This window comes from Blennius ocellaris (assembly GCF_963422515.1).
Source record: "Blennius ocellaris genome assembly, chromosome: 1".
NCBI lineage: Eukaryota > Metazoa > Chordata > Actinopteri > Blenniiformes > Blenniidae > Blennius > Blennius ocellaris.
In genome coordinates this window covers 22,066,060-22,092,551 of record NC_137650.1, presented here as the reverse complement: position 1 = coordinate 22,092,551, position 26,492 = coordinate 22,066,060, and the positions used below count along the sequence as shown (strand labels likewise).

The 26,492-nt window shown below is 41.6% G+C and overlaps 1 protein-coding gene across 1 annotated transcript; it reads left to right on the top strand.

Annotated features, from left to right (window-relative positions):
- Nucleotides 1-6,188: 6,188 nt before the first annotated feature.
- On the top strand, nt 6,189-26,197 carry LOC308131081 (stereocilin; the record flags this gene model as incomplete). Its single annotated transcript, XM_080497677.1, has 29 exons — nt 6,189-6,288; nt 6,384-7,511; nt 8,136-8,160; nt 8,276-8,828; nt 8,992-9,879; nt 10,025-10,087; nt 10,161-10,286; nt 10,462-10,628; nt 10,713-10,899; nt 11,031-11,143; nt 12,627-12,759; nt 12,865-13,047; nt 13,363-13,401; nt 13,473-13,649; nt 14,080-14,229; nt 16,516-16,574; nt 16,740-16,863; nt 17,004-17,086; nt 17,198-17,333; nt 17,846-18,048; nt 19,733-19,823; nt 19,939-20,110; nt 20,251-20,420; nt 21,894-22,049; nt 22,170-22,312; nt 22,718-22,866; nt 23,130-23,227; nt 25,792-25,939; nt 26,109-26,197. The coding sequence occupies 29 exons, from the start codon at nt 6,189-6,191 to the stop codon at nt 26,195-26,197; spliced, it is 5,853 nt and encodes a 1,950-aa protein (XP_080353803.1).
- Nucleotides 26,198-26,492: the final 295 nt, after the last annotated feature.

Here is a 26,492-nt window from a genome sequence, read left to right as displayed (position 1 = left end):
CCAGGTTGAGTCTAATGTTATTAGGGAGAGAGAAAAAAAAACGGAGCTCACAAAGACAATGCTCTGTACACACAATACACTTCCTGATGCCCAAATCGTAGTCAGGTCTGGAAGATAAATTTGAAAGTTAAACAATAAATGATACTCATTTGTATTTCCTATTCGTGTGAATATAACTCATTAGGTATTGTGATCATGTTTGACGTTTACTTTGAGACATCTTTGTTGAGAAGGCGCTGCCTGACAGTGTGGAGGAGACGCAGGCTCAGCTCAGTGCTTTCAGCTTCTAACCTGGACCTCCGTGCCCTCAAAGTGATCACAAGCAAAGTTTCTGGTGCTGCTTCACATTCCCCCGTACATTTTCTGTTCTGTAGATTTCCTCACTCCTGCACTCTTTGATACTGTTTCTCTTATCTGTGATTCACTGATGTGCAGTTACATTTTTGTAATATTTCTTAAGGTCCACGTGTCAGCCACAACCAAGAAACGTGTGTCTGTGTGTGTGTGTGTGTGTGTGTGTGTGTGTGTGTGTGTGTGTGTGTGTGTGTGTGTGTGTGTGTGTGTGTGTGTGTGTGTGTGTGTGTGTGTGTGTGTGTGTGTGTGTGTGTGTGTGTGTGTGTGTGTGTGTGTAAAGAATTATCACTTTGCAAAAACTGCCATCAATAACTGAAAAGACTGAAAAATGTTGCCTTTCCAATGTTAGTGGTTTGGCATTTCCTGAATAAGGTACTATATTTTTTTGTATGAATGGATTGTTTTTTTTTTTTCTTCCAGATGGAAACATGCATTTACTTTAATTTGATCTCCACGGTAATATTCAACTGAAGCGGATGTTTCTCCTTCAGGCTTGAGGGCATTCACTGCTGACCTGTGAAACTAAGCAACGGGCCTCTCCAATTTGCTCCTAAATGAGTATGAATGAATTGAAATAGTGACTGCTTTAAAGTACATCTCAGTTCTTACTCTTGCTTGTGATCTCTCGTTTGACTTCATCATTCATTAAGAACTCAGATTTTTAGTTTAATCTATATGCACAAATAAGAATAAATGAGAATAAAATTCTTACTGTTGAGATCTAAGCAAGCAGATTCAAGCAAAGTTTAATGTGAATGTTCAGGCGCCTTCCCTCTTGGTGGTACGCCATATACACAAACTAACACCCAATGTAAAAAATTTTACTATCTTGTAATTTGAATTTGTCTGCCTCTTAAATGATGTGGAGTTTTAGCCTAAATACTTATGTTCTTTATTGGTGTTGTATGGTTAATCGTTTTAAAGCTATAGTTCGATAAACATGCCAAAGCTGTAGTTATTGTTGCAATTCTGAATCTAAAGAAATACAATTAAGAACTACTCACATTTTTACTTGCTTTCTTTGAACCTTCTTCAACTACTACAGAAAATTAAAACAACAAAACAGTAAAAGAAAAAAAAAAATCAACACTAAATTAAAAAAAAAAATCAATCGCATAGCAAGACAATTATTCACGGTTTGCTTACTGAACCGCGGTGGAAAGAATAACACTATTCGCCATGACATAATTGTTTTTGTTGCTGTCACGCTGAAAGTGCAAGATAAGCGAGGCATGTGAAAGACCTAATGCTGGACAATGGAATTAAAAATAGAAACATAAAGATTATTTACAAGTAATGTTGATGAAGCTTTGGGCTGCTGCTGCAAAGAGGCTGTTGAGTCTTCACAATACTCCATGGAGATTAAATAATTTCACTAGTTTATATGTAAAGATCTTTCTACATAATTGAATGTGTAGAAAAATGTGAATATAATTTAAAGAAATTCAAACTAAAATCAGATGACGTCGGCTAAACCCCTACCAGAGAAGGCAGACTGCACCCGCAGTGTCGGGGATAGAAGAGTGGATGAGGGACAGACAAGACAGGAAAATTAGAAATGGAAAAACAGCCGACGCTTCTTGGTATTAGGTTGGTGTGTTGACCCATTCGCCCCTTCATCACATTCTCACAGGTACTGTATTGATCACCAGAAACATTGGTGGAGCAGAGGAATGGAATCAAAATTGTGTAACATGTGGGCATCAACTCTACCCAATACAAACACACTTGGTTGAACGTTATTCATTTCATAGATGTTTGATGCTACTTACTGGACAACAGATGTCACTGTTCACTCATTTTCGCATTGGTGTTTTATTAGTTTGACCTCCCTATGTCCATATATCTCCTTTGAGGCATTTCTATAGAATAGAAAAAGAAAAAAGAAAACCCGAGCCTTCAAACATGAGCCATAACAATACAGGAGACAAGTTGCACTTTGTGACTTGAATTGAGAAGTAGTTGGGCTCTTTTCTCAAGAACTTTTGTTGACTCTCACCTGAGGGAGAAAAAGAAACTGTCCAAAACTTTCAAATTTTTTGTTCCCGAAGGACCCCAGCCATACACAGAGGGAACAAACATCAAAGGAATGCAGCATTTTCATATCCTTCTGCACTGTATCATTAAATGTGTTTTCGTAAGAGATGCTTTTCCTCTTAGAATTCGGAAAATGTGGGAAAAGTTGATGGGTGAACTATGTTCACATCAGCAATTTACAAAGAAAAAGCATTATGTATCTGATATCTGCAGCCCTTGATAACATTTTCATCTGAGTCTTGAAAGAACCGTGTCAGAGGACAACAATAATCCTAAACACAAACATTTGACAAAGAGTTTGTTTGTGGAGTTACATTGTAAAATCCCATAATCCTTGCAGTATGCAGGATCCCAATTTCCTGTTTTGTGTCTCTTTGTTTTTCCATATTTTCTGGCTGTGTGAATGAAAATATGTGAGCTATGGGATATTTGTTACCAGGTCTGTATTTATAAGTATGTAATCTTATGGAGATGAAGGTGGCATGCAGTGAATTAATAGAGATGAATGAATAGACTGACAGAATAAGGTATGCTTCTCTCAACTGTCTCCCCCCCCCCCCCCTTAAACAAATACTTTTTACATGGGGATGAAAAATATGATAACATCTGTGATATTAAAGTTGAACATGATTTACCACCTAATCTTTTGCATACACAGTCCAAAAACATTAATTTAAGGCTCGTCTCTTTAAATAGCTTGTGAACTGTTGTGAATGTCTGTGTTTTCCCTATTATGAGCCATAACTCTATAATAAGCAGGAATCGACTTGAGCTCCCCAACAAGTTAGAAAAGAAGATGGATGGTAATTTATGACATGTTGATAAAGGCCAACAAAGATATATTGAAATAATCTTGCAAGAAGAAAAATGACTATGATTAATTATTTTTAAAGATTAGAGGGTACATAGATGCAGAGGCATTTTCTTGGTCTTGGCTGCAGTACTTTCCATTCCTGTCATGCAAAAGGGGAATCCACATTAATAATGTAATTTACTAGTTTATTTCTGGCTTTTTAACAGAAAGCACTTTGTTTTTATAACCTCTCCAGCCATTTCTCCTCTTTATTGTTTTGCTCTCTAATAACAAATGGCTTCTCACATTTATTAAGTTGATGTGTTTGTTTGGCTGAACAACACAGCAGAGGGCACAATCTGCAAAACAGATGGTGACATGGTTGGGGCATCCCTGCCAATAGAAAATAAATGCATTCTGCTTTGAGCTGCTTCAAGCAATCAATAATCAATCTCCTATGCTGCTTCATCCAACATTGTTGCTTAATTTAGGGACAAATAATTAACTTCAAGCACACGTTTGGAGTATGGGAGGAAATGGACGTGGGATGAAAACACATTTTACCTTGGTAATGTTTGAGTCTTCCCTGTCGACAACAACAGAACAAACCTCAGAGGTTCCAGAAACCTGTGATCGTGTGTGAAAGACGCCTCAAATTTAAGCTCTTCAGATGAATCACAAAGCCAGAAAGTGGTTTGCTTTGTGTTGTGAGAGATGACTGCAGGGGGCTATTGCAGAACTGCGTGCCGGCTCTAATGAGCTTTCTGCTGTTCATTATTTATAAGATACAATGAAACATTCAATTAAAATATGCATGTGTCTTATTAATGTTCTTCAATAAAGAAACAAAGGGTGAAGTGCTATGCTTGTTTTATTAACTGAAAGCTACTAACTCTGAGCCTTACAAAGTTGTTTTTTTTGTAGCGAACAGGGCCACATGGTACACTTTAAATGAGGCTCACAGCAGCAGCCTCCACATCCACTGTGCTTTTTTCTCTCTTTCAAAGCCTGGTTTGGTATTTCTTTTGCAGGATTACTATTACCTCCCCCCAGTCTCTCTCTCTCTCTCTCTCTCTCTCTCTCTCTCTCTCTCTCTCTCTCTCTCTCTCTCTCTCTCTCTCTCTCTCTCTCTCTCTCTCTCTTCTTATTCTCCATTTCTCCTGACATGTCTTTAGACTATAGTCTTACCCTTCACGGTAGTTGGTGCCATATATTTTTTCACTGTGGACTTTTTAACCTGCAACATTTTGTGTTGAACCTCAGTCCCCCTCAACCCTCATTTAGATATACTGGGGCTCGAGAAGAGAGATTGGTTGATATCACCTGAGATATTGCCGAAAATTACACGATTTTTTTCATTTGAACAGATAGAGTTAAAGAAACTTCATTTTAAGGTCTCTTTGGCCTTGGGCTCATTGTGAACAACAAGAAGGAGAAACCTCAATTTTCTGCAGTGATACATCCACACACTTGCTGAATTAAAGTAGGATAAATACACTCAGGATGTTGTAGCGATCACTGAAAAACCAAGCTTAGAGTTTAATGTGTACGTTTTCTCTTTCAATTGGAAGCCGGGCTCCAAGTTGGACTCAAACCAAGTTTTCCAATCACAACACCTTGTTTCACCTGCTGATTTCCCCACTGCCACAACTGAGTTTCCAGCAGAGCGAGAGAAGGAACATATGGGGCAGATCCAGTTTCTCATTGACTATTCCCGTGGTGATTCGAGCCCCACTGCACTGAGTGATCGCTGTTCCCCGTGGCATCAATAATACAGGAGGAAGTTATTGTCCCTGTGCCGGCCGTAGTATCATACAGCTAAAGCAAGTGGAGGGAGGGGGTGGCCCTTTCACTTGGACCTCTAGGGTTTCAGGGCCTGCAGACAGTGGCCTGACTCTGGGGAGCCTGGTCATCGGCGCTTGCACTGGACTCAATTGTAAGTCTGCCTGGCTGAGGGATAAATGTGTCTAAACAGTGACAGCCTGCACCGCCCTGCCGGCTTGGCTCCGTCAGTAAAGCTACACCCCCAACAAACCCCGTGTCACCAGATGAAGCCCTGCTCAATAGGAAAATTTGTCACTGTGAGATATAGATGGATATCCTGGGTGTGATTAGCATCATATAGATTTTCACTTTGCTTAATGACTGTGCTGAGTGTGCTGACCTTCCTATAACGTGTCCAAAAACAAGCAATAACATTAAAGATTCTCATGAGACACATCTTTGTCGTATTCAAGGGACTACATACACCCATGCCTGCACACAGTGCATCATTTATTTTCTGCAAATGTAAGGTGGCATAAAGTTAACAAACCTAAAGATATATGAAGTAAAAACGTAAACACCTGAGATACAATAGCAAGTGACCCGAAGAGTTAAAAAAAAAGAAAAAAAGAAACAGGAGCAAGAGAGGACACGAGTGGGAGGGGTTCAGAAGGAGAGTGCAAGGTAGAGAATGTCCGAGTGATGGTAAAATAGAGTGTCACTCAGGAACAGGTCATAAGAGAATGTCTTAACGACTTTAAGGTTATGGAGGTGCTGCCAGACATTTAAGAGGACACCTACAAACATGAATGGACCGTGACATTGGGTGAGTTTATTACTACTCTTTTACTTTAATGCAGGCTTTTCAAATGAAACTGATCCTCCTCCCCTAAACACGATCCCTAAAACGATCTGCAAGTATTCCTCAAACTATTTGCATGTTCTTTTAAATAAACACATAGACTGCCTTAAACAGTCCAGCGTCGAAGCGTTTGTACTACTTAATCACATTATCGATACTTGTTTTAGTAACAATGCAGTGAGAGTGGTAAGGTGATGTGGTAGAAAGTCATTAAGGTTTAATTATCCTCGCTTCACTGAGACACTTTACTCCAAGAGTTCATAAAAAAAAAAAACTGTTGCACTTCAATGAGTGTTTTGTGAACTCAACAGGAAAAAGAGGTCAAAGAGAACAATGTGACACTGCAGTGTCACGCTGCATTCTGCATGCTGACATGAGATGAAGATGGCACAGACAGGGTCAGGGATTGCGAGTGTTAAATTTGCAAGCTTAATAGTTTGTGCAATTTTACTGGGACAAGGAGCCCCCGAGAAGACGGGTGAGTGCTGAACCGAAACAAAATATCTGTTGGTTTACTGCTGCGTATTTGTCACAGATTGCTGACTCGGACTATCTCTGTTGGGGCCGTTTCAGGTGGAGGAAAGGAGGGCCAGAGAGATGCCATTTTGAAGGAGATCATATCAAAATGGAGTAAGGGCGGCGGTTTTAATTCACAACGGGCTCCCTCGGCTACAAACAAAGACCAATCTGTGCACGCATGGATGAGGAATTTTATGGGGAGCTTAAAAAATCTGTTTCCCAGCAAGAACCTAGCATCATTAAACAAACCAATTGACAGGCACCGTCTCTCCGGCTTCCTCTACAACATCTCTCTGTACCTTCAGGAGATGGGCGCTGAGCTGGAGGAGGCACCGGCCGAGCCAGACGAGGAGCAGCTGTGGGAGAAGGTGCTGCATTTCTTCCTCCAGTCCGAAGGGAACGCTGCTCTGAACCAGTGGAATGGCCGCGTGCCGCCACGACCCAGTGTCAGAGTACAAGACTGGTTTTTATCCCTGAGGGGAAGCCCACACTGGGACTGGTTTTTGGGCCTCCTGCAGAGTATTATCACTATATCAGAGCGGCAACCTTACAGGCCTCTCCTCAGTTTCTTATCACAGAACTGGAGGACTGTCAGTGCCGTGCTGGAGGCAGCACTCCAGGCTCTGGTCAGTGGGACGTATGGGCAGGCGAGTGCTGGCCTACAAGGCTTCATCTGTGCACTGAAAGGCCGTAATGACTGCACGTTCAGTGTCAGCTGGCTTCAGCAACTGTTGCAGTTCCTTGAAGCACGCAACTGGAAGCCTGTGGTCAGTTTACACCCAGCAGGGGAAGCAGCTGAACACAGTAAAGGCTCCAGCCCCCTAGGACGTTTAAAGCCTTTCAGCTTGCCTCCTGAGGCTATGAAGGAGGATGGTTTGTCTGCAAATGTGTCTATGGAAGATACTCTGGCTCCAGAAGATGACCCAGACTCCATGCAGAGCTTTCTGCTGCAGGCTTTATCACGTTCAGGTGGAGGAGAGCGAGGGGGGCACTTGGCGCAGAAAAACTTAGCTCTGGTGCAGAGCCTGGACGGGCTGCGGACCGGCTTTCTGCACAGGGTGGGGAACTCTGTCTATGGTAACCTGAGGAAGAAGGTGTCACGAGTTACCATGGCGCTGCTTGATGACGTCAGCAGTTTGGTGGATGTGCCTTTGCCCAACACTCAGGGCAGGTGCTCCATTGGTGAGTACATAGAATGGATATGGCCTCATGTTATCGGAGGCAGGAGCCCATTGGCATCCAATTGTAGATGTATGTTAACCATCTTCCAAAAGAAGATAAAGAAATTTCAGCCAGAAATTCTTGAATTACATTCATGCTATCAAATTGAATAAAGACAAGCACACGACGGTCATAGTTCATGAAGTACTCTTCTTTAGAGAACTATTAGAAACAAGCATTGAATTGATGTGTTTATTGAAATATATATTTGGTAAATACAGAATCTTGCTTTGATTGTGTTCAGTGTTATTCACCCAGAAACTGTCTCATTAAGAACCGTATTAGCTTGGCCCTGGATTCACCTGGCACATGCAGCCCACAACATGACAGTGACTGACACTGCTTTAAAATCTTTATCATCATCCCGGCCAGTGAAAGCTTCTGTTGTTAGCTCACCTAATCTCTTTATCCTCTCAATGAGGTCCCGTCAGTAACATTATATCTTGGGCATTGTTAGCTGAGCTGCACTGTTACATCAGCCTCAATTGTGTACTGCAGGAGCTTCCGGTCACATATCGCACCACTCATGTACTGTACTTTGATTTTCAACCAGCTAATATTTGCTTCTCTCTGGTCTTTTTCAAGGTGATTTAAGACAGCTGATCCTTTGGTAAGCTATCCTGTGGACATGGCTGACTTTGAATGATTGCATTTTATTTATATGACAGTGAAATGTTGCCAAACAAATTCACATTGCAACCCTTGTTTGGTTCATGCATCTCTAGGGGGATAAGACACAATGTGATGTGGAACACTCAGGCTTTGGGCATTAGCTCTCAGGGCCTCCCGAGCTCGCTTCCATTCCTGTTCTGCCCCTCCAGTAAAGGAGATGAGCTGAGATCAGCTGAGTCATCTCGGAAAACAGCTCCCTCTTCACATAGAATGTCCATAAAAAAGCACCTTCCAGAACCCGTCACTGCGCCTCGTAGGCGGTCGCAAACCACAGGAGAAATATTCAACCTGGAGAAAGAGATGGATTTCTTTTCAACCGAAATTCTGGAGGCAGCATGTAATGAATCGATTCCAGGCTTGACTGGTGTCTCCAACTTCACAGTTTTTCTCTATTGTAAGCTATTTGAAAGTGAGAATGGGACAAATAATCCGACTGCAGCTCAGATGGAGCTCGACCTCCATGCTACATGCACCGATGCAGCTTGGTACCTATCAGCTGCTGAAGAAGACTTTCTTTGGGTCCATGTCTGCAGTGAGTTTTTTGCCCATGAATTCAATAACACAGTGTGTGCCAACTCATCTTTCTGGCTGGAGAGAGCACATCAGGTAATGGATCCGTTTTTGGATGACTGAGCTTGTTCTCTAGGAAGCTGGCTCTAGACACTAAAGAATTACACTGTACTCTATACATACTAATCTGGTGCTTCATTTATATTATACCAACATCCACCAGCTGAATGTCCACTGATTGATATTTTACTGTTTTCAGGCTTCAGTGACAAAGGATTATCACTTTCCCAACCACACAAGTATAGATGATCTGTGTGTGCAGCTCTCAGGTGAGATAATATTGAACCCAGGGCTCAGTGAGGACTGCCTGGCTGAGTTGGGCAGCAGGTCACTCAGTGCCCAAGCTTTCAGACACTGCTTCCTTCCCAACAACTCAGTCTTGATCTCGGCTCTGTGTGGAAGAAACTCCCCTGACTCACATCAGTCCTTGCCAGAGGGTGGCTGGGCTGCAGCCTACTGCTCCAAGATGCACAACACCTCCTACGATGACACCATTGTCGAGAATTGTCACTTCAGGGAGTGGACTGTTAATCAATTCACCAACTCAACCCTGCTGGAGCTCTGTCGACACACACATGGATTCAGGGAGTACATTTGTCTCAACGACACAGTCTACCGTCACCTGTTAAGAATAAAGCCTTGGTTTGCTGACGCCTGTGGTGACCTGCAGGCAGAGCAGGAGGCAAGAAAATGCTTCCTGCAGAGGTTTTTTGACATGCTTCCTGCACCGTATGAGTTTGACACATCCCAACTGTGTGTGGATCCAGCACCAATGCTGGTAGAAGTTCTGCACAAGCTGAGCGTGTGTGAAGTGGAGGGAGGAGAGCGTGAAGGATATTTAGTGGCGCTGGGGTACGTGTTGCGAGTGCTGGACTTCATGGTGGGCCTTTCTTCAGGGCTGGATGAAGGCGAAAGAGAAGCGAGACAAGGCCTGGGTCAGGCCATCTTGCTCTCCAGCCTCCTGGACAACACGTCCTGGGCTGCACTGCAGCCAGAAGCCTCCACAAGTGTCCTTCACACAGTGGGAGTCTTTCTGCGCAGAGAGCAGAACACCACTGTAAAAGAAGACCTGCTGAGCTGCTTCAGTGTAAGATTCGTCACGCACGCACGCACGCACGCACGCACGCACGCACGCACGCACGCACGCACGCACGCACGCACGCACGCACGCACGCACGTACGCACGCACGCTGGCGCACTGAGTGAATAACCTGTTTCTTATATTGTATCAGCCTGTCCTGTGGGACCTCATCCAACAGGATGATAATTCATCTGCTCTCAGGGTTTTGCTGCAGGTACTGTGCAGTTATATTCACGTTTGACTCTTCACTGCAGACTGGCTCACTGTGAATCACTTTATCTGATCAGGAGTACCTCCAGATGCCGCGAGACAGTATACGTACCCTGGTGATGTCCGCTGAAAAAGATGCCGTGAAGAGGTTCCTGTCTCATATGCATCAGAGCTGGGATCAACTTCAAGTTGAAACCAGCCAGGTTTGTTATGTAGGAGCACACAAATATCTACAAGTCCAAGGATAAGGCTATTTACTGCAATGTTTTGTGCCATAGCCACTTTATTTGCCTTGGTGTCATAACTCATGCATAGTTAAAGAGGACAATATTGAACGAACATCCCATCCCCACCATCTCGTTCTCTTTTCTCTGTCAGGCTTCTCAAAAAGAGCTCCAGGCCATGGAAACAATGACTGCCGCTTTCATACACAAGTTCCCGCGAGTGACACCGGAGCTCTTTGTAGACCTTTCCCAGTTCATCCCCTTCATGTCTGTCTCTGATATCATGAATTTCCCGGCCTCTCTGATTGTCAACGACAGCGTGTAAGTTTGTCATCGTCTCAACAAATGATCAAATACTATATTTCTCTTTGTTCACATGCTGACTCTTACTATGTGGACCTTTAGCTTGATGGCTATTCGTGACCACAGTTCAGGGATGAAGTCACTGCAGAAGAAAGCCTTTGTTCAGAGGCTCCTACAGTCCAGTGTGGTGGGAGACGTTTCCACATGGCCTCCATACTTCCTCACTTCCATCCTCCCACTTTTGCCATATCTACCAGTCAGTCACTTTCAGCAACTGACATCGCAACAGGTCAGAGGCCATTTTACAAATTTAAAGTTGAACCTTTATGACACATTGTCCAGAACCTCACCATGACACACCTGAATGTGACCCAATTTTGTATTATATTTTTTAAGCATTTAATTTGTTGTCACCTTAAGCTTACGCCTCTGGTGGAGTTGCTAGGCAATGGCAGCCTGGATGGTGTGAGGGGACGCCATGTGCTCCGGACCCTCTTTAGTAAGAAGAATCTTACGAGCGGTAACGTATTGAGGTAGGACCCGGATACTTTGTGATTATACTGTATCTATTCATGCTTGTATGTGTTCATGATTACTGAGAAGTACTGGACGTTCTATCATTTAAGAACTGATGAAGCAAGACTTTATTTTTCCTCTGCAGGAGCAGGAAAAATAGGATTTCAGTGGGGCTTCCTACATCAGCATGATTTAGCTCTTCAAATATTTGAAAGAGTAAAATAAAGAGATAAATAGAGACAGATTGAAGGAAATACTATACTGCATCGATTGCTGCATTATTAGAATAAAATTCATTGTAACACAGATGAAGGAAAAAAGAAGCTTTATGCAAAAATCCTTAGTGTACCAAGCATGGTGGTGGCAGACTTTGCACACGTCAAGAAAATATTACATTAAAAACATCTAACAAGAAGAGTAAGAGCAAGTAGCATGACTACATGACAAAAGGCAAAGTCCAGAAAGGTTTAGTCAAATCAAAATAAGATTCAGCGATGAGAACACAAAATAACACTGTGTGACAGTTGGACTGTGAGTCTGACAGGACCGTCTGGGTATTTACAAAACAATAAATGCAAAAAAAAATATGAAAGAAGTGAAACATGACCCAGTGTTCAGAGTGGGTTGTGTCAAACGCTGCCCTGTGGACTTTGTCTAGTACATTAAAAAAAAGTCTGTTTTCAATAACACTCAGCGTAGAGAACACCCCTGAGGATTTTATGTACTGTTAAAAAATCTGCAATGAAATTGTATTTTTTAATACTTTGAAATCTGGTGTCCATGTTGCATACTTTAATGTGGAGTAGTGGTTAGCGCCGTCTCCTCACAGTGAGAAAGTCGCTGGTTGAATTCTACTGCTGTCAGCCCAAATTGTTGGAGTGAGTATGGAAGTTGGATCGAAGATTACATATGGATGGATGAAGGTTTTTAGCAAAGAAGCAATAATTGCAGATATCAAGAATGGGTTACCATGGTGACAGGGTCGTTATTTGGTCCTTTTCAGTGTGTTAAGACAACCATAAAGTCCTCAAAGGTAATTAGTTAACACTTTTACAACTGGATTTCATTTGATTCCATAGTTGTAGAATTATTATTTTTTTTTATGTGAAGGGTGAGGCTTCATCCCGTTTGTGAATGAATAGTCGTACTGTGGAAGTCTTGTAGTTACCATTATGACTACTGTGCAGGGCATGCATATACAAATCTCCCTTTCTCTGCACTCTCGGGGCTTCAGAATTTTGCAAAGATCACCAGCAGTTTAAGAGTTACTTTTATGAGAATGAGAACATCAGCATTAAAGCAACTCGTAAAGGTCAGAACATATAGCGCACTGATAAGCGCGGGGAAAAAAAGACATCAAATCCCTCCCGAAGCTATAGATATTATCTTTATTGCGTTGAGGTTTATTGTTTGTGATTAACAACCATTAAACATTTTAATTGAAAGTTTTAACTTTTCGTTTTTAACGATCACAAAGCTAAAGAAAAATGATTTCTGCAGATTAGGCGCCCTGGCATGCTACCTGGACCCGGCAGACCTGGGTTCATACCTCCAGGACCAAGCTGTGTCCTCTGGCCTCTGGCAGCAGCTGTCTCAGTGCATGGCAAAGGGGCTCATCAGTGCCAGTGGCAGGGTGAAACTCCTAAAGCTCTTAACATCCCGAATACGAGCTTTTCTTCCATCAACGTTGTTTCGCAGCATGTCTGACGGACTCTGTGTGACTGTGTTTCATGGACAGCTGTCATCCTGGCTGATTCCAGCAGTTCAGACACTCAATGTCAGCAGCCTGGCTCCTCCTGAGCTGTCTGCTCTCAGTGGTCTGCTGCTCCAGTTAGGATCATCCTTCCTGCCGTCTCTCCCCACGCAACAACTCCTTGAACTCCTGTCTCAACCGGGGTTACAATCGTACTCTGCAGCACAGGTCAGCAGGGAACAGGATTTCTCTTTTGACTTTTCGGTCAAGTTTTCATCTGACTCATTCAAAATGGTGTAAAACTAATGAAGTTTAGATGAACTTCAAATATGTGTCTTTTCTCCAAGACATTTTCATTATACATAAGCCCTTATCATTAAGAAGCAAAGCTAACCTTGCCTGAAAACTGCATGTATGACTGTAGAAAGCGTAATTTAAAATACGATTTCCATCGAATAAGTCTTGATAAGATGGGTTCCTTTCTGATATTTAAAATTCTTTTCACTTCATTTTTCCTCATCATGTTTTCAACACTCTTTTCAGGCATTTCAAATGTTATCCAAGATTTCAAAGGACACCAATGTAAGTTGACATTTTAGAGGAATGTTTGTTCTGAATACCTACCAACCTCTGTGTTTTTCTGCCCCTGCCAGCTCACCATGGAAAAACTGTGCCGACTGAAGCCTTTACACTCTGGCCTCTCCCCCGCGGTGCTCAGAGACCTCCAGTGGTCTGAGATCAGTGTAGCTGCCCACTGTCAGTGCTGGAGAATGTTGCTAACGGAGCTTAAGCCTGGCCACAGAGCCATGCTATACGATGCAGTGCAGGAGGTGGTGGGTGCTATGTTTCTTTTGTATATCACTTCTCACTTTTCTAATCTTATTTCTTATACGTTAATGTGGCTCAAGAGCTGAGGGACATGCTGAGAAGTTTCAGTAGATGTAGCGAAACGTTGCTCTTCGTTGGATGATAAAGCTGAGTGTGAAGAGCTCTCATGAACATTGCTGCTTTTAGGCTATACGTCTACAAAATAAACTAACATAAACATGCGTGTGGGGTTAATTTGTGACCCTAAATTGCCTGTGACACTACTGATGATTAAGCAGTATAGAGGATGGATGAATGGATAGATATTTGTGTTTTTGATAGTTCTGCACTGCTCATTTGAGTGACCGACTAACTTCTGTCATTGCCTTTGTTAGCATTGAATTCTTGGACTATTCAGTCATATTTGACTGTTCTTGTTTTGCTTGTTGACAGGCTCTCCAAGGAGACTTGAGGAACATCTCACAACAGGTAAACTGTATTCTGCCATTTGTCCCTCTGAGGAAACTGATACAGGCTGTGGACGGCGAAACCATTTTAAGGGACATCAACATGTACGGACACATACACTGGTCTCCACAGCAGGTGCACTGTTTTACTTTAATACACCTTTGTGTGCTGTTTAATGTTGCTTTGATATGACAACAAAAGCTTGCCAGTTCTTTTTCTAAAGAAGAAAATGCTACCAGCTTCGGTTTTCGGTCCTGTTCATCTTCACCTCATTGGATATGCTTCAGAACCTTTCGGGATATTAATACTCCATTCACATCAGCTGCCATCAAGCTAATTAGTTTGGATGTAGTACAATAGTGCGGAGGAGTGTAGCATAAATTAATAATGGCTACCTTAAAGGGATTTTGTCACCGCCAAGACTGTATTTGCCTGCTTTCACCACCTGTTCTCAGCCTAACAAGACCTCAGTCAAATCAATAAAGATTGCCCTTTTCACTCGGTAATGACACTGAAGTATTCTGCACTGTGACGCCGAATATCAATCCTTGGCTAATTCATGCGAAATGATTTAGCGATGAGAGAAAAAAAGGTGAGACCGTATCAAGTGAGATTTCGAGTTTAGCCAGAAATCAATTCTGCTCCGTAGATTTTACATGCAGTGTGGTGCGCAGCCGGCTCTGTGTTAATTTGCCTGGCAAATTCTGTGCCATTATGTAAACCAGAGCCATTGTGTGTTGACTTTGGTTTACATAAGAGAACAGAATAAGAGCTCCCACTGGAAAGATAAGCATGGATGCTTTTGGATGATGTTATTGAGGGAAAATATGTAATCTGTTGGATGACATGAGTAAAAATCTGTTAGCTTTGCATATTCACTATGCCAACACCGGCATGTTCACTGTTGTTCAATATTCACATGAAATTTGTGGGCAGCAGCTGTGAAAAAGTTTAACGCTCTGTACTGTCGTGTTGTGACAAGAAATTCAATTGGAATACAAACAAACGGCATTTTACCTGATTCTCTTTTGACAGAGCAGCAGATTGATTTGATTTAGAAATGCCTTGAGTCAGAGACAGTACAGCGCTGCAATGTTTACAGGTTTAAACAAATTCTTTAAATTCTCCGTATGTCTGCATGTTTTTTTTTCAGCTACAATCTCGCAATCCAGAATCCTTGAATGTTAATAACATTCAAAGAGGCTGTAGTTATCAGCTACTGACATGAATAGATAAAAACAAAAACTAAAAGTAGCTCATCTTGTGCAGTTAGAAGCTTTCAATTAAAAGATCAGGTAAGTCTTTAAGGAATTGTCTGCAACTGTCGCAACCGTTATAAACTTGTGATTTTGCACTAAAGTTGATTTCATAATCCTTATTCAACATTTACGATAATTCAAAATCAAATACTGCGTGTTTTGATAATTTTCTTTACCCTCCACTTATTAAATTTTTTACCATGGTTTATTCTCAAATCTTAAACAAAGGAATAAGGCATCTCCATCTGCCTCCCTGATTTGTTCCCTCCTGAAGCTCCTCTCAGTGGAGGTCTTCCTGACACCACCTGTCAGGGTGCAACGCACATTTGCCCATTGTAACTTTCCTCTGTACTCTTAAATCGGGTAAAGGTGTATAGAAGATGGTTGAATAATGAAAACAAATGCTTGTTAAATGCCCGAGGATACTTGCAATTGAAGCCTTAAAATACCCATTCTGTGTGGCCCGTGAGTCAATTTCCAGTAAATGAATACATTATTGATTTTACAGGTTAAGAAAAGAGGAGGGTAATTTGAACAAAATGTAATTATTGATTCTGTAATTGTACTGATATTGTATGTCTAAAATAGTGTCTAATGACATAATTCCATTATATTCACTTGCTAGGAGTGCTTAGTCATTATTTCACCCTCCGAAAGGATGCCATTCTTGTTCCCCAGACAGCTCACCGTTACCATCCCTGCTCTAAAGTGTGAGTGTGTGAGTGTGTGTGGGTGATCGATTGGAGACATTCAGGGTTTACTCTGTGCTGTGTTGACTTTACGTTCCAGCACCCTGTGATTGTTGTCTTGATAGAAATGATAAAGTAAATAGAGCTATGCATTTTTACAGCTAAAGAAGCATCAAAACGTCTGTTTTAACGTGCTGTTTGTGAAAGGAGCTGTTGGTCACACCAGCAGGACAATAATTACTATTAAGCTACTGAATGACAAGACTCAAGTGGCTTCTTTAGAGCGTGTAATGAATCATTGCCTATCAGCCTTTTAGGAACAGCCTGCAGAGAAATGAACATTTAAGTGAGGAAATACTTATTGGTTGGTTCATCGCTACAGCATGTTTAGTTAAGGTGTCATTAAGGTGTTTTTCATTTAAGGCAGACTCAAAGCACTGACACTGACACTTTTTCCTTTTTTTTTTTGATAGGCTCAGTTTTTGTTTAGCATGGTCCACAAATTTAGAAACACTACCAGCCAACCAGTGAGGTACGTTTGACTTACCGAGCCAACATTTTCACATGCATGGTTTTAATCAATAATTAATTTGACCAATTAACTGGAGGTAAAACTCCAAATAAAGAGATGCAATAGCAGTCATGGGCTATTCATTCAATAAACTAATCGAAATCATTCTCTCTGTTTTACTCATAGGGATCTGGGTCGTATTGCAGACGGAATGACTTGTGACTTTTTGAGACTTTGGAGTAATGGTACAGAGATTTCAGAGATGCTTCAGTTTGTTAGTGAGCTGCCTGGAAGCACGCGACCTGCTCTGGTGAGAGGGAAGCTTCAGAGCCGTCAAACTCTCACACACAGTCTCTCATAGCCACAGTCGGAAAAGCTCTGTCAAACAAATGATACAATGTTTGCATGACTAACAACTTGAAACTACGTTTTGTTTGGTTGTGTCAACAGAGAAAATGTATTGTGGAAGAACTGAGGAAACAGCCTCTACTCAACATCATCGCTTTGAGTCCTGGGTTTGCTGCAACGTTGCCGTAAATATTCAATATCTGTTTTATTATGAGCCTTTTAACTCCTGACTAAAAATAGATGCTTCCCACTTCATCCAGATATAATAATACATTCATCTCTGATTTGTTTTCCAGGGTGACGATGATAGAGCAACTCTCAAATGAATCCTTCAGAGCTGTACTAGACCACATTCACACTCACTTCACTGATTTCCTCAAACTGCCACATTACAAACAGACTAATTTAGCTGAGAAGACGATCACTGAGCAGGTAAAATACAAGCTTTATCTCTCTACTGCCTTGACGAGATATTGTGCAAAATGAGCCAGATGTGATTCTGTATAATGTACCTCAGTGGAACAGCGTTAAACCAACTGCTGCTAAATCTCCAAACACGATTAAATTGAAAATAGAAACCACACATTAACCTGGGGGTAATTAAAATGATAAACAACCACCATGAGAATTAAAAGCAAACTGGAGCCCAGGCGAGCTAGTTTTTTTTTTTTTTTTTTGCCGACTTGAATCTGGGCTTTGAGTCAGCGATGGTGACTCATGTATTTCTTTGGTCTTGACATTGTAATGTGGGTAAAAGAAGAAATGTTTGTTTGATCAGCCTTTTGAAATGGGAATACACGAGCCAATAGCGAGGCGAACAGGAGGAGAGCGAGATCCAAGACATAACCAGCCTCATCCTCTTTGCAGCTTTCACGCGAGTGAATTCAGAACAGTGTGAAATCCTGCTTATCCAAGACTCACTCTCTGCGTGTGATGCTGCACAGGGATCCCGTCTGGCTGAGGGGCTGATTGACGGCACCCTTCTGGATGCCCTGGGGCCTCTGCTGCCGTTCTTGGACCGCGACAGTTTGGTTTTGGTGGACAGAGGGGCTCTCGCTCTGCGTCTGGAGGAGATGAGAAGTTTCTGTCTTCCGAAAAAGGCTCTAAGAGATATTAGTGCCCTGCTCACGGAGAAAGACCTCCTCGGGTAAAGCAACACATCTGCAGGGTACCGGGCTTTGACAGCTGAATCAATAATTTGTGAAGTGTAGGTTTTATTTCAGCATTTTCATTATTATTTTTTTTCCTCATGTAGTGGCTGTATATATGCAGCAGGATTGAAAGCAAAATATATGAGGGAAATCATATATAATATAAATCATATTAAGGATGACATGTATATCCTTATTGCTGATTACAAGTGAACCCGGTATCTACACTTATATTCTTCTGTAAAAGATGTTTTAAAGATGAGATGATGCACATTTACAAGACCAGAGAAAGAATGTTCACAATGTAAATGAGTGGCTGATGAACTAAGTTTTCATGAAACATGAAGGATGTTTAACTTGCCGGCATTTCAATGATTCTTTTTTGTTGTTGTTGTTAATTGATCATTTATTTGAAAGGCTGAGAATTGATGTCTTTGGAATTCTGAGAAATGTTTCAATTTCTGTCCATGAACTCTCCTGAGAATACTTTCTGTCTCCCACAATTTGTGCTTGCAGTACTCCACCAAAATGTATTATAGGCTACCAGATATATTTCCCCTGTCTCAGACCGCTAGAGATGTATTTTATCACTCACCAAAATTTCAGGCAGCTTTTTATTTTTTAGTTCAGTTTTCTCAAACCGTTAATGATTTCACATAGGAAAACTACACATTACATTTGGGCACAATCTGAATATTTTCCCTTTATCTCTACAGCAGCTGCAGCTCCTTTTACTTCTTCGCCAAGACAGTGGCCTCTGAATGCTTCAAGTGTTTAGCAATTCACACTCCACATAATGTTTTCAGAACACCATCTGGACCCTCACAGTGCACTGCATTTTCACTCAATGATAGTGTGAACATGTTTTATCTCTTAAAATAGTGCATACAAATGTGCGATGTTTAAATTTGGACACGATTAACAATATTGACTCCTCAGTGAGACTGTCTATTGCAAAGGTTTGCTGTGCAATGCTAAATAACCTGATAAGATGCCTCTTTAGTACAATGTTTGTTGTGTCCACTGTTAGACAAGCACAGTTTATGACTTAGATGACATAGTGTGCTGAGATTTGTCAAAGACTAATTCACCAACACAAAGCACAGCTGAGGCTGATGCAAACCTAAATAGTTTTGCATGCCCTTGATTATGAACTGAAGTATTGGGGGAAAAAAAAAAAGAAGATTTCAGCCCAGTGATGGCACCAGATGACAAGGTAATTGTGGAGTTATTATCATCGATCCTGAGAGCGGCATGAATGTCGGTTTCACATTTCATGGCAATCCATCAGACAGTTGTTAAGATAATTTTCCTCAAATCAACAAATGTTGGCTCTGTGGCGGAACGGAAATTATTGTCTGAGGACCATGAAGAACTAATAGCCATTCATCCGATAGCTATTTCAGTCTGAGCCAAAGTGTCAGGCCAAATGACAGGCAGATGGACATTTTCATCCTGGAAGCCAAAGTGTGATAATAAAAAAAAAAGTCTGAAAATCCACACACTACATGAATGTACTGACTTGTAAGAGTGTTGAAAACAGAATGTCCCCCACATTGCAGTGCCTGGTAGAAGAGCTTCTGCCCATGCCTGATAGTAAACTTCCAGCAGTGTGGTTAGAGTATGACGTGGACCAGATAAAGCAACAGTAATGACAGGGTATGTGTGCTTGTTTGCCAGCGAACCCTCCAAATGGCAAGTTGGGGACATCGAACATTTGGGCAGACTGGTGTTTGCACTATCAACAAAGCAGATGAACTCCATCCCACTGGTAAGCACGAAAAATCATCAACCCACGCAAATCATTACTTTAATTTTACCTCTGTTGTTTTGCTGCTCCATGCCTTGACCAGCATGAATAACTAACGTGTGTCTCCACTGCACAGACAGTGTTGAATAAAGACACAGTGGAGCAGGTCCTGGTGGGTCAAAGGCGCTGGGAGGACAGCCGTGTTGGTGGAGTGTGTGTCGCTCAGTGTATGGACCAGTATCGCCTGAGACAGCAGACTCAGGGTCTGCTTCGAGGGATCGTGAAAGCGAGACACAGGAGGGCAAAAAGTTCAGTGAATAATTCTAATACCTTCACAATATACCGTTGAATGGATGTTGAATGGATATCAATTGGCCACAGTGCAGAGGATGATTGTCGGTGGGTCTGGCCGAAATTAGCCGATTACACTTGTACTCCATTCGAGCAGTGCCAGTACCAAGCTGCGCAGACATTAGAGGGACGATTCCTTCGGCGTGGACGTCCACACAGCTCAGCAGGATGTCAGAGGAGGAACTGAAGCAGTGTGTGGAGGTGCTTGGTCAGGATTCCTCGCTGATCTCTGAGCAGCGCCGGTCACTGTGGGTGAAACTCAGGCCGGTCAGTAAAAGTACACAACACATCATGTTCTGTGATCTTCCACCCTTCAGTGCATCAGCACGCCATGTTCTACCTTCCACACAAATACATCTTGTACTCTGCCGCGGTATATGCAGACGTTGTTTGGGTTGGTTACGAACAATCCGAATCACCCCATCAGTGTGAGTTGCTCTGCAGTCGTTCTGTCTCACCTCCCAGTCTCACACTTAAAAAAATTTAATAAAGAAAAATTGATGATGATAATAATAAAAATAAATAAAACAAATAATAATAATAATACATTTTATTTATAAAGTGCTTTTCAAGACACTCAAAGGGCTTTGTGGGTCAGGAGGAGGACTTTGAACTAGTTGCACTGTGGGACGGGGAGCCAGTGGAGGTTTTCGGAGGACGGGGGTGATGTGATCACAGGAGCAGGAGTGGCTGAGCATGCAAGGCAGTTGAGGACTTTTGAAGATGAGCTGGAGAGAATACTGTTGCAATAATACATTTTGGAAGTGATGAAAGCGTGGATGAGAAGTTCAGCAGCCGGGGAGGAGAGTGACTTGCGGAGACGGAGTGTTGTTTTTGATGTGAAAGAAGGCGGTCCGGGTTATCTGGTTGATGTATTTTTCAAAGCTGAGATTGCTGCCAAGAATGATTCCAAGATTACGGATGTGAGGTGATGAGGAGGGGGGGGGTGGGGTTGTTTATTTATCAGGGCGAAGGTGTCACTGTGTTGTTTTTTTTTATGAGGGATTTGGGGCTGGTGGTTATTGTGTCTAATTATTGTAGTTTAGTTGTATAAAGTTGTTTTGCGTCCACGTTTGCTGGTTGATGAGGTGATGGATTTGGCTGAAATGTAGATCTGTACGCCGTCTGCTGAGCGGTGGAAATGGAGACCTCGTTTACGCATGACATTTTCAAGAGGGAGGATGTAGAGGATGAACTGGAGGGGGCTAAGCACTGAACCCTGGGGAACGCCTTGCAGCAGAGGATGAAGACAGAGGAGGTGCAGTTTTTGATGTTGATGAATTGATGTCTTTCTGAGAGATATGACCTGAGCCAGGAGAGAGCGGTACCGGTGATATTGAGGGATGATTCCAGGCGGGAGAGGAGGATGGAGTGATTGATGGTGTTGAAGGCTGCAGTGAGGTAAGCATGATGACAATGTTAAGGATGTCACTGGTGACTTTTAGAAGGGCTGTTTCAGTGCTGTGTCGTGAGCGGAATCCACATGGAAATGCTTCAAACAGGATATTGAAGGTGAGGTGGGTTTTGATTTGGGCCGCTCAGACACGTTCCAGGATTTCTGAAAGAAAAGGGAGGTTGCAAATTGGATGGAGGTTCTCCATGATGTCGGGGTTGAGTCCAGGTTTCTTTGGTTTCTTCTATTTTATACCACAGTAAAATTAAACACCTTTAGAAATGTGATCTGAATTAAAGTAAATGAAATCCCACTTCATTGATCCTGTTCCTATTTCTTCATCCCAGTCCTTCAGTCCAGTGAGAGAGCTGGGAGGAGACCGGGTGCTGGCTTTGGGCTCGCTGGTGACTGAAATGGGAGAGCGAGAGCTGCAGGACACCAACCTGACTGACCCTGGTGTGTTGGTACATTTGGGTGCTCTTACTGACTGGAGCCACAGAAAGGTGACTCAAACACAAACTATCTTATCATGCATTTAAAACAAATGCCAGAATTAGTTTTGGGTGCTTAACTATGCCTTCAGATAAGTGATTAGTACTAAATGTTGCTGTTTGTCATTTCAGATGAGAGCAGTAATTTTAAGTGTGATGCGGAAACAAAAACTGAAAGTGGAGCAGTTGTCAGCTGTTCATCTGGCAACATTTGGACACCTGATCTGCGGTTTATATCCCTCAGAGATCAAAAGATTGAGCCCTTACAACCTCAGGTCAGTCAAACAATTGGTTTGTAATTACAGAATTTGCTATATGCTGTGGCATCGAGCTCAAAATATTCAATATATATTTTTCAAAGCCATCAAGGAAGAGAGAATTTGTAGAGCTTCAGAAATATTATTCAAAATCCAAGTCGTGTGCAATCGCATCAGACATACTTCAAAATCAGGCTTATCGTGAACAAATAGAAATATTACCAAAGTGTTAGAAAAAACAAACAATCCACAACATTCCAGACTTACTCGCTTGTGGCGTTAGAAAGAAATGAAGACAATGTAGGCAATCCGGGGTAACAGGTGCTATCCATGTGGAGTCTGCAGAACCCTGAGCAACACTTACCTTGTGAAAGCTTTCCGCTGAGGAAGGTAAGGTCCTGAACGTTTTCCTCAAAACTGCAGCACGGCTGTCCTGTTCCTACGGGAGACAGTCCTTCCGTGCACAGAACAACAGATGGAAGCGCTGACAAGCTGTTTGTCTCGACCGGAGGCCTTTGGTCCAGTCAGTGCTTGGGGACCAGAAGTTTTCACCGAAATTGGGACGATGGCAGGTACAGTAGTGCATCGTATCCCTAGAGGTGAAAACATTTTTTTTTTTTTTTAATCAACTCTCTTAAAATGGATTTTTAAAGAGTGAAGACTGTGGGAAAATGATATGGCACCTCAAGGATGGATAGGCACAATTAAAAACACCCCTAAGGGTAAACCTTGAGAGTGAAGAGGAAAAGTTTTTTTTGTTGTTTTTTTAAAAAACCCTCCCTACGACCTGAAATGAGAAACATTAATTATCTGACCGCAGTGTTTGTGTGTGCAGTGGGCCTGCCGGACATCGCGCTGTCAGCTCTGTTACAAGAACAAGTGGAGGGAATCATCCCTGCAGCTCTCACTCTGATGTCACCTAAAAAGATGGCTGTGAGTTTCTGTTGTCATTGTCAGGTTGCTTACTCCTGGTACAAGTAGGTTACATCCAACCTATGGTATTGGTTGAGGTTGAATATAAATGTTATGTAGTGGCGGATAGACTCCCTGGCACGCTCTCATAAAGCCATATGAATAAAGCAGAAAAATTCAAATTGTAATTACAGGGGCTGCACATTGAATTGCAAGTGCGTCTTAAGAAAATGTCCCACAAACAATATTGTTTCTACTTTTAGTTGCTTTGTGTTTCAGCATGTATTTTTCATACTAGTAATAAACAATAGATGACATATCTTTCAGGTCGAGTGCATTCTCTCTTGCTAATTCAGCACCTGACTTGGCAAAACACATGGATTCGTTGTAATTTTGAAAAACAAATAATAGCAAGGTAAGTTTTCCATTATGGCACCATCCAGATGAGAAAAAAATCAAGAAGCTGAACTTGGAGAAAAAAAACCCCCAAAAAACGAACATCATATAAATCAAAAAAATAAGGTAAACAAAATAACACATTAAATGATGAACAATCTCATGAAAAATGCATTTGAGGAGAAAACTGAGCAAAACAGATTTAATTCACTTGCAGGCTGCAGTAAACTGTGGAGTTTAAAGTCCTGATCTTAATGAGCTGTCAGTTCCCCTCAGATACTCGTACTGATACTAGATACTAAACAGATACTAGTTTAAACCACATGTGGGGTTTTGATTATGTCGGTGTTTCATAATATACTAATTAATGGAAGATGCAGTTCTACCTGCAGCAGTAATGAAAATTGCACAACTCCACAACAGTCTATATTTCAAACAACTGAAAAAAGATTTTCAATAATTTTGTTGTTGTTGTTGAAAGCTATCATTTCTATGTAAATAATCCCATATTTGTCTTTTTCAACATTTTCTGTGATGAGACAAAAAACAAACAAACAGATAATGTAAAATAAGTTTGTAAATAGTAAAAAGAATATATCTCCATATACGTATACAACACATATCAACTTTAAAAGCCGCCATATCAGTCTGTATATAGACAGAAGAAGTTAATTAGCATGGAAATCCTGTCTAAACATAGTGGATCTAATGGACGTGTTGCTGATTTTAATGAAGAAACTTTTGAAGTCAGCTCAGGGAAATCTGTAGGAGTGAAGCTATTTACAGGTTTCACAACAGTTTTAAGGACACTGTGCTTGACGAAACATCTGTGGCGACTATGAAATTAATTTAGATTCTGAGAATTGCTTAAAAATAACTTCATAAACTCATTACTGCCAAGCGCCAAACTCCACATAGTACAGTCCTAATGAAGTGAAATTTGACCAGAAATTCCATGTATTTACAAGGAGAACATGTAAAACCCATAAAAGTGTCTATCATAGTTCTATCATAAATTTGTTTCATGACCTTCTGGCTGGAAGACAGCCCCCACCATTAAAAAAGTATTTCTATTTAAAATCCATTATTACTGTGTTTGCGATGTTTTGGAGTGTATTAAGCGAAACGTTTTATTTTTCTCTTTACATATACGCTTATTGAAATACCAGCATATTAAAATGACCTCAGTGCAGTTCATCACCATTGTGAAGAACGACCTGTGTTTTCTGAAACCTTTTTTTTTTTTTTTTATATGGAGTACCAGTTTAATATCATCTTGTCAGTGTGCCATCTTCACTCGCAGGCCAAAACAGATTAAACGTCAGTATGATACAAAGAACGAATATAAAAGTAAGGATAAGACTTGACATCCCTGACATTTTTTTTTTTAACGTTGACCAGAGAACGTTTCAGGTCATACCGATCACAGCGATGCAGCAGAAGCATCAGAAAAACAAACAGACGTGATTCGACACCTTGTTGACCACCTTCATTATAGGGAGAAGGAAGTCTTTGTGTGATTAAAATAATCCTGAATCGTTGAATTCACAACACATTTTCAATTTGGTATTTATTTGCCAAAATATCAACTGGTTTTTAAACAATGACTTTCTAGCACATGCCAAATGTAGCACATGGGGGTGCTGGAGGTTGCTGATCAAAACAAAAGTCAACATCACTGCCTTTGAATGAATCGGTTGTTGTAATGCAGTAGAACAGAAGTTCTCAAAGTCAAGCCAAATATTATTATTACTGTGTGCTGAGAGCACTAGTTTTGCTGTTCACACTTTTTTGTCGACTTTTTAATTGCCACCTATAGAAACTGGCAGGTTTATAGCTTATTCCATTTCTCTTCTTTCCAATTATTCCAATTATTCAAATCAAAAATTAAAAGGAAAAACTAAACATGTTGGGGAAAGGCTTTTTCTTGAACCCCACATTTTAATTGCTACTGCACTATCCTTGAAACTCTACGGGGGTGCCCAGTGGAGGCTCACACTGCACCTTGAAAGCTACTGCGTAGGCCTTGAGTAAAGTATAATGTTTTCTTTTGGTGTAAATTACTGAACTTTCAATGTGCCTGCTTCATCTGGAAACAGTGAAAACCAAAGGCATGCAGTGTTATACTTTATTCCGCATTCCTGTCTGCATAACAGAAAGTAATTTGTGTGTTGGTGTGTGCATGACAGGTGGTGTTTAGTGCGGTTCAGTTGTCGTGGCTCAGTGTGGAGCAGGCGTGGGCCGTCACCGAGGAGCAGTGGGCAGAGCTGGACGCTGAACAGAGGCACGCTGTAGGACTCGCGCGGTATGAAGGAGATGTCCTGCTGGAGCTGAGAGGTATGTCTTTAGAAAGAAATTACAAAGCCTATTTTAATAATTTCCCTCACTTTGGGTCTGTTTAAGCTGTTTTACTTTTTTGTTATGGTAATTGTTTCTACTAAGTGGAGAATATGATTTGTAATTTGTGCTCATGATAGATTCTATGTTCCCCTTTTTGTTTCCACAGGGAGAAATTTGGCTCCAGCAGCCCAGAACACAGGCAGGCTCCCTTTATGCTCACTGGCTCTGTGCCTCTTGTTATGGCAACTAATTTAAAATGCTGGAACACCATTTAATTGTCCCTTCGACCTCCCTTGGTATCGTCATATTTGTACTTCAAATAAATATTTTGAACCGTTTTGCTCTTCACTGTGTTGGCCCTTTAATTAACGTAACTCCTGACTGTGCTTTGCTGCAAGCCTTCTCTCTGATGACAGCTATCAGCTTGGCAGGGTGTGTGTGTGTGTGCGCGTGTGTGCGTGAGTGTGTGTGTGTGTGTGTGTGTGTGTGTGTGTGTGTGTGTGTTCAAATAAACATCCAATGCAGTAAAGTTAATCTGATAAGACGAGTA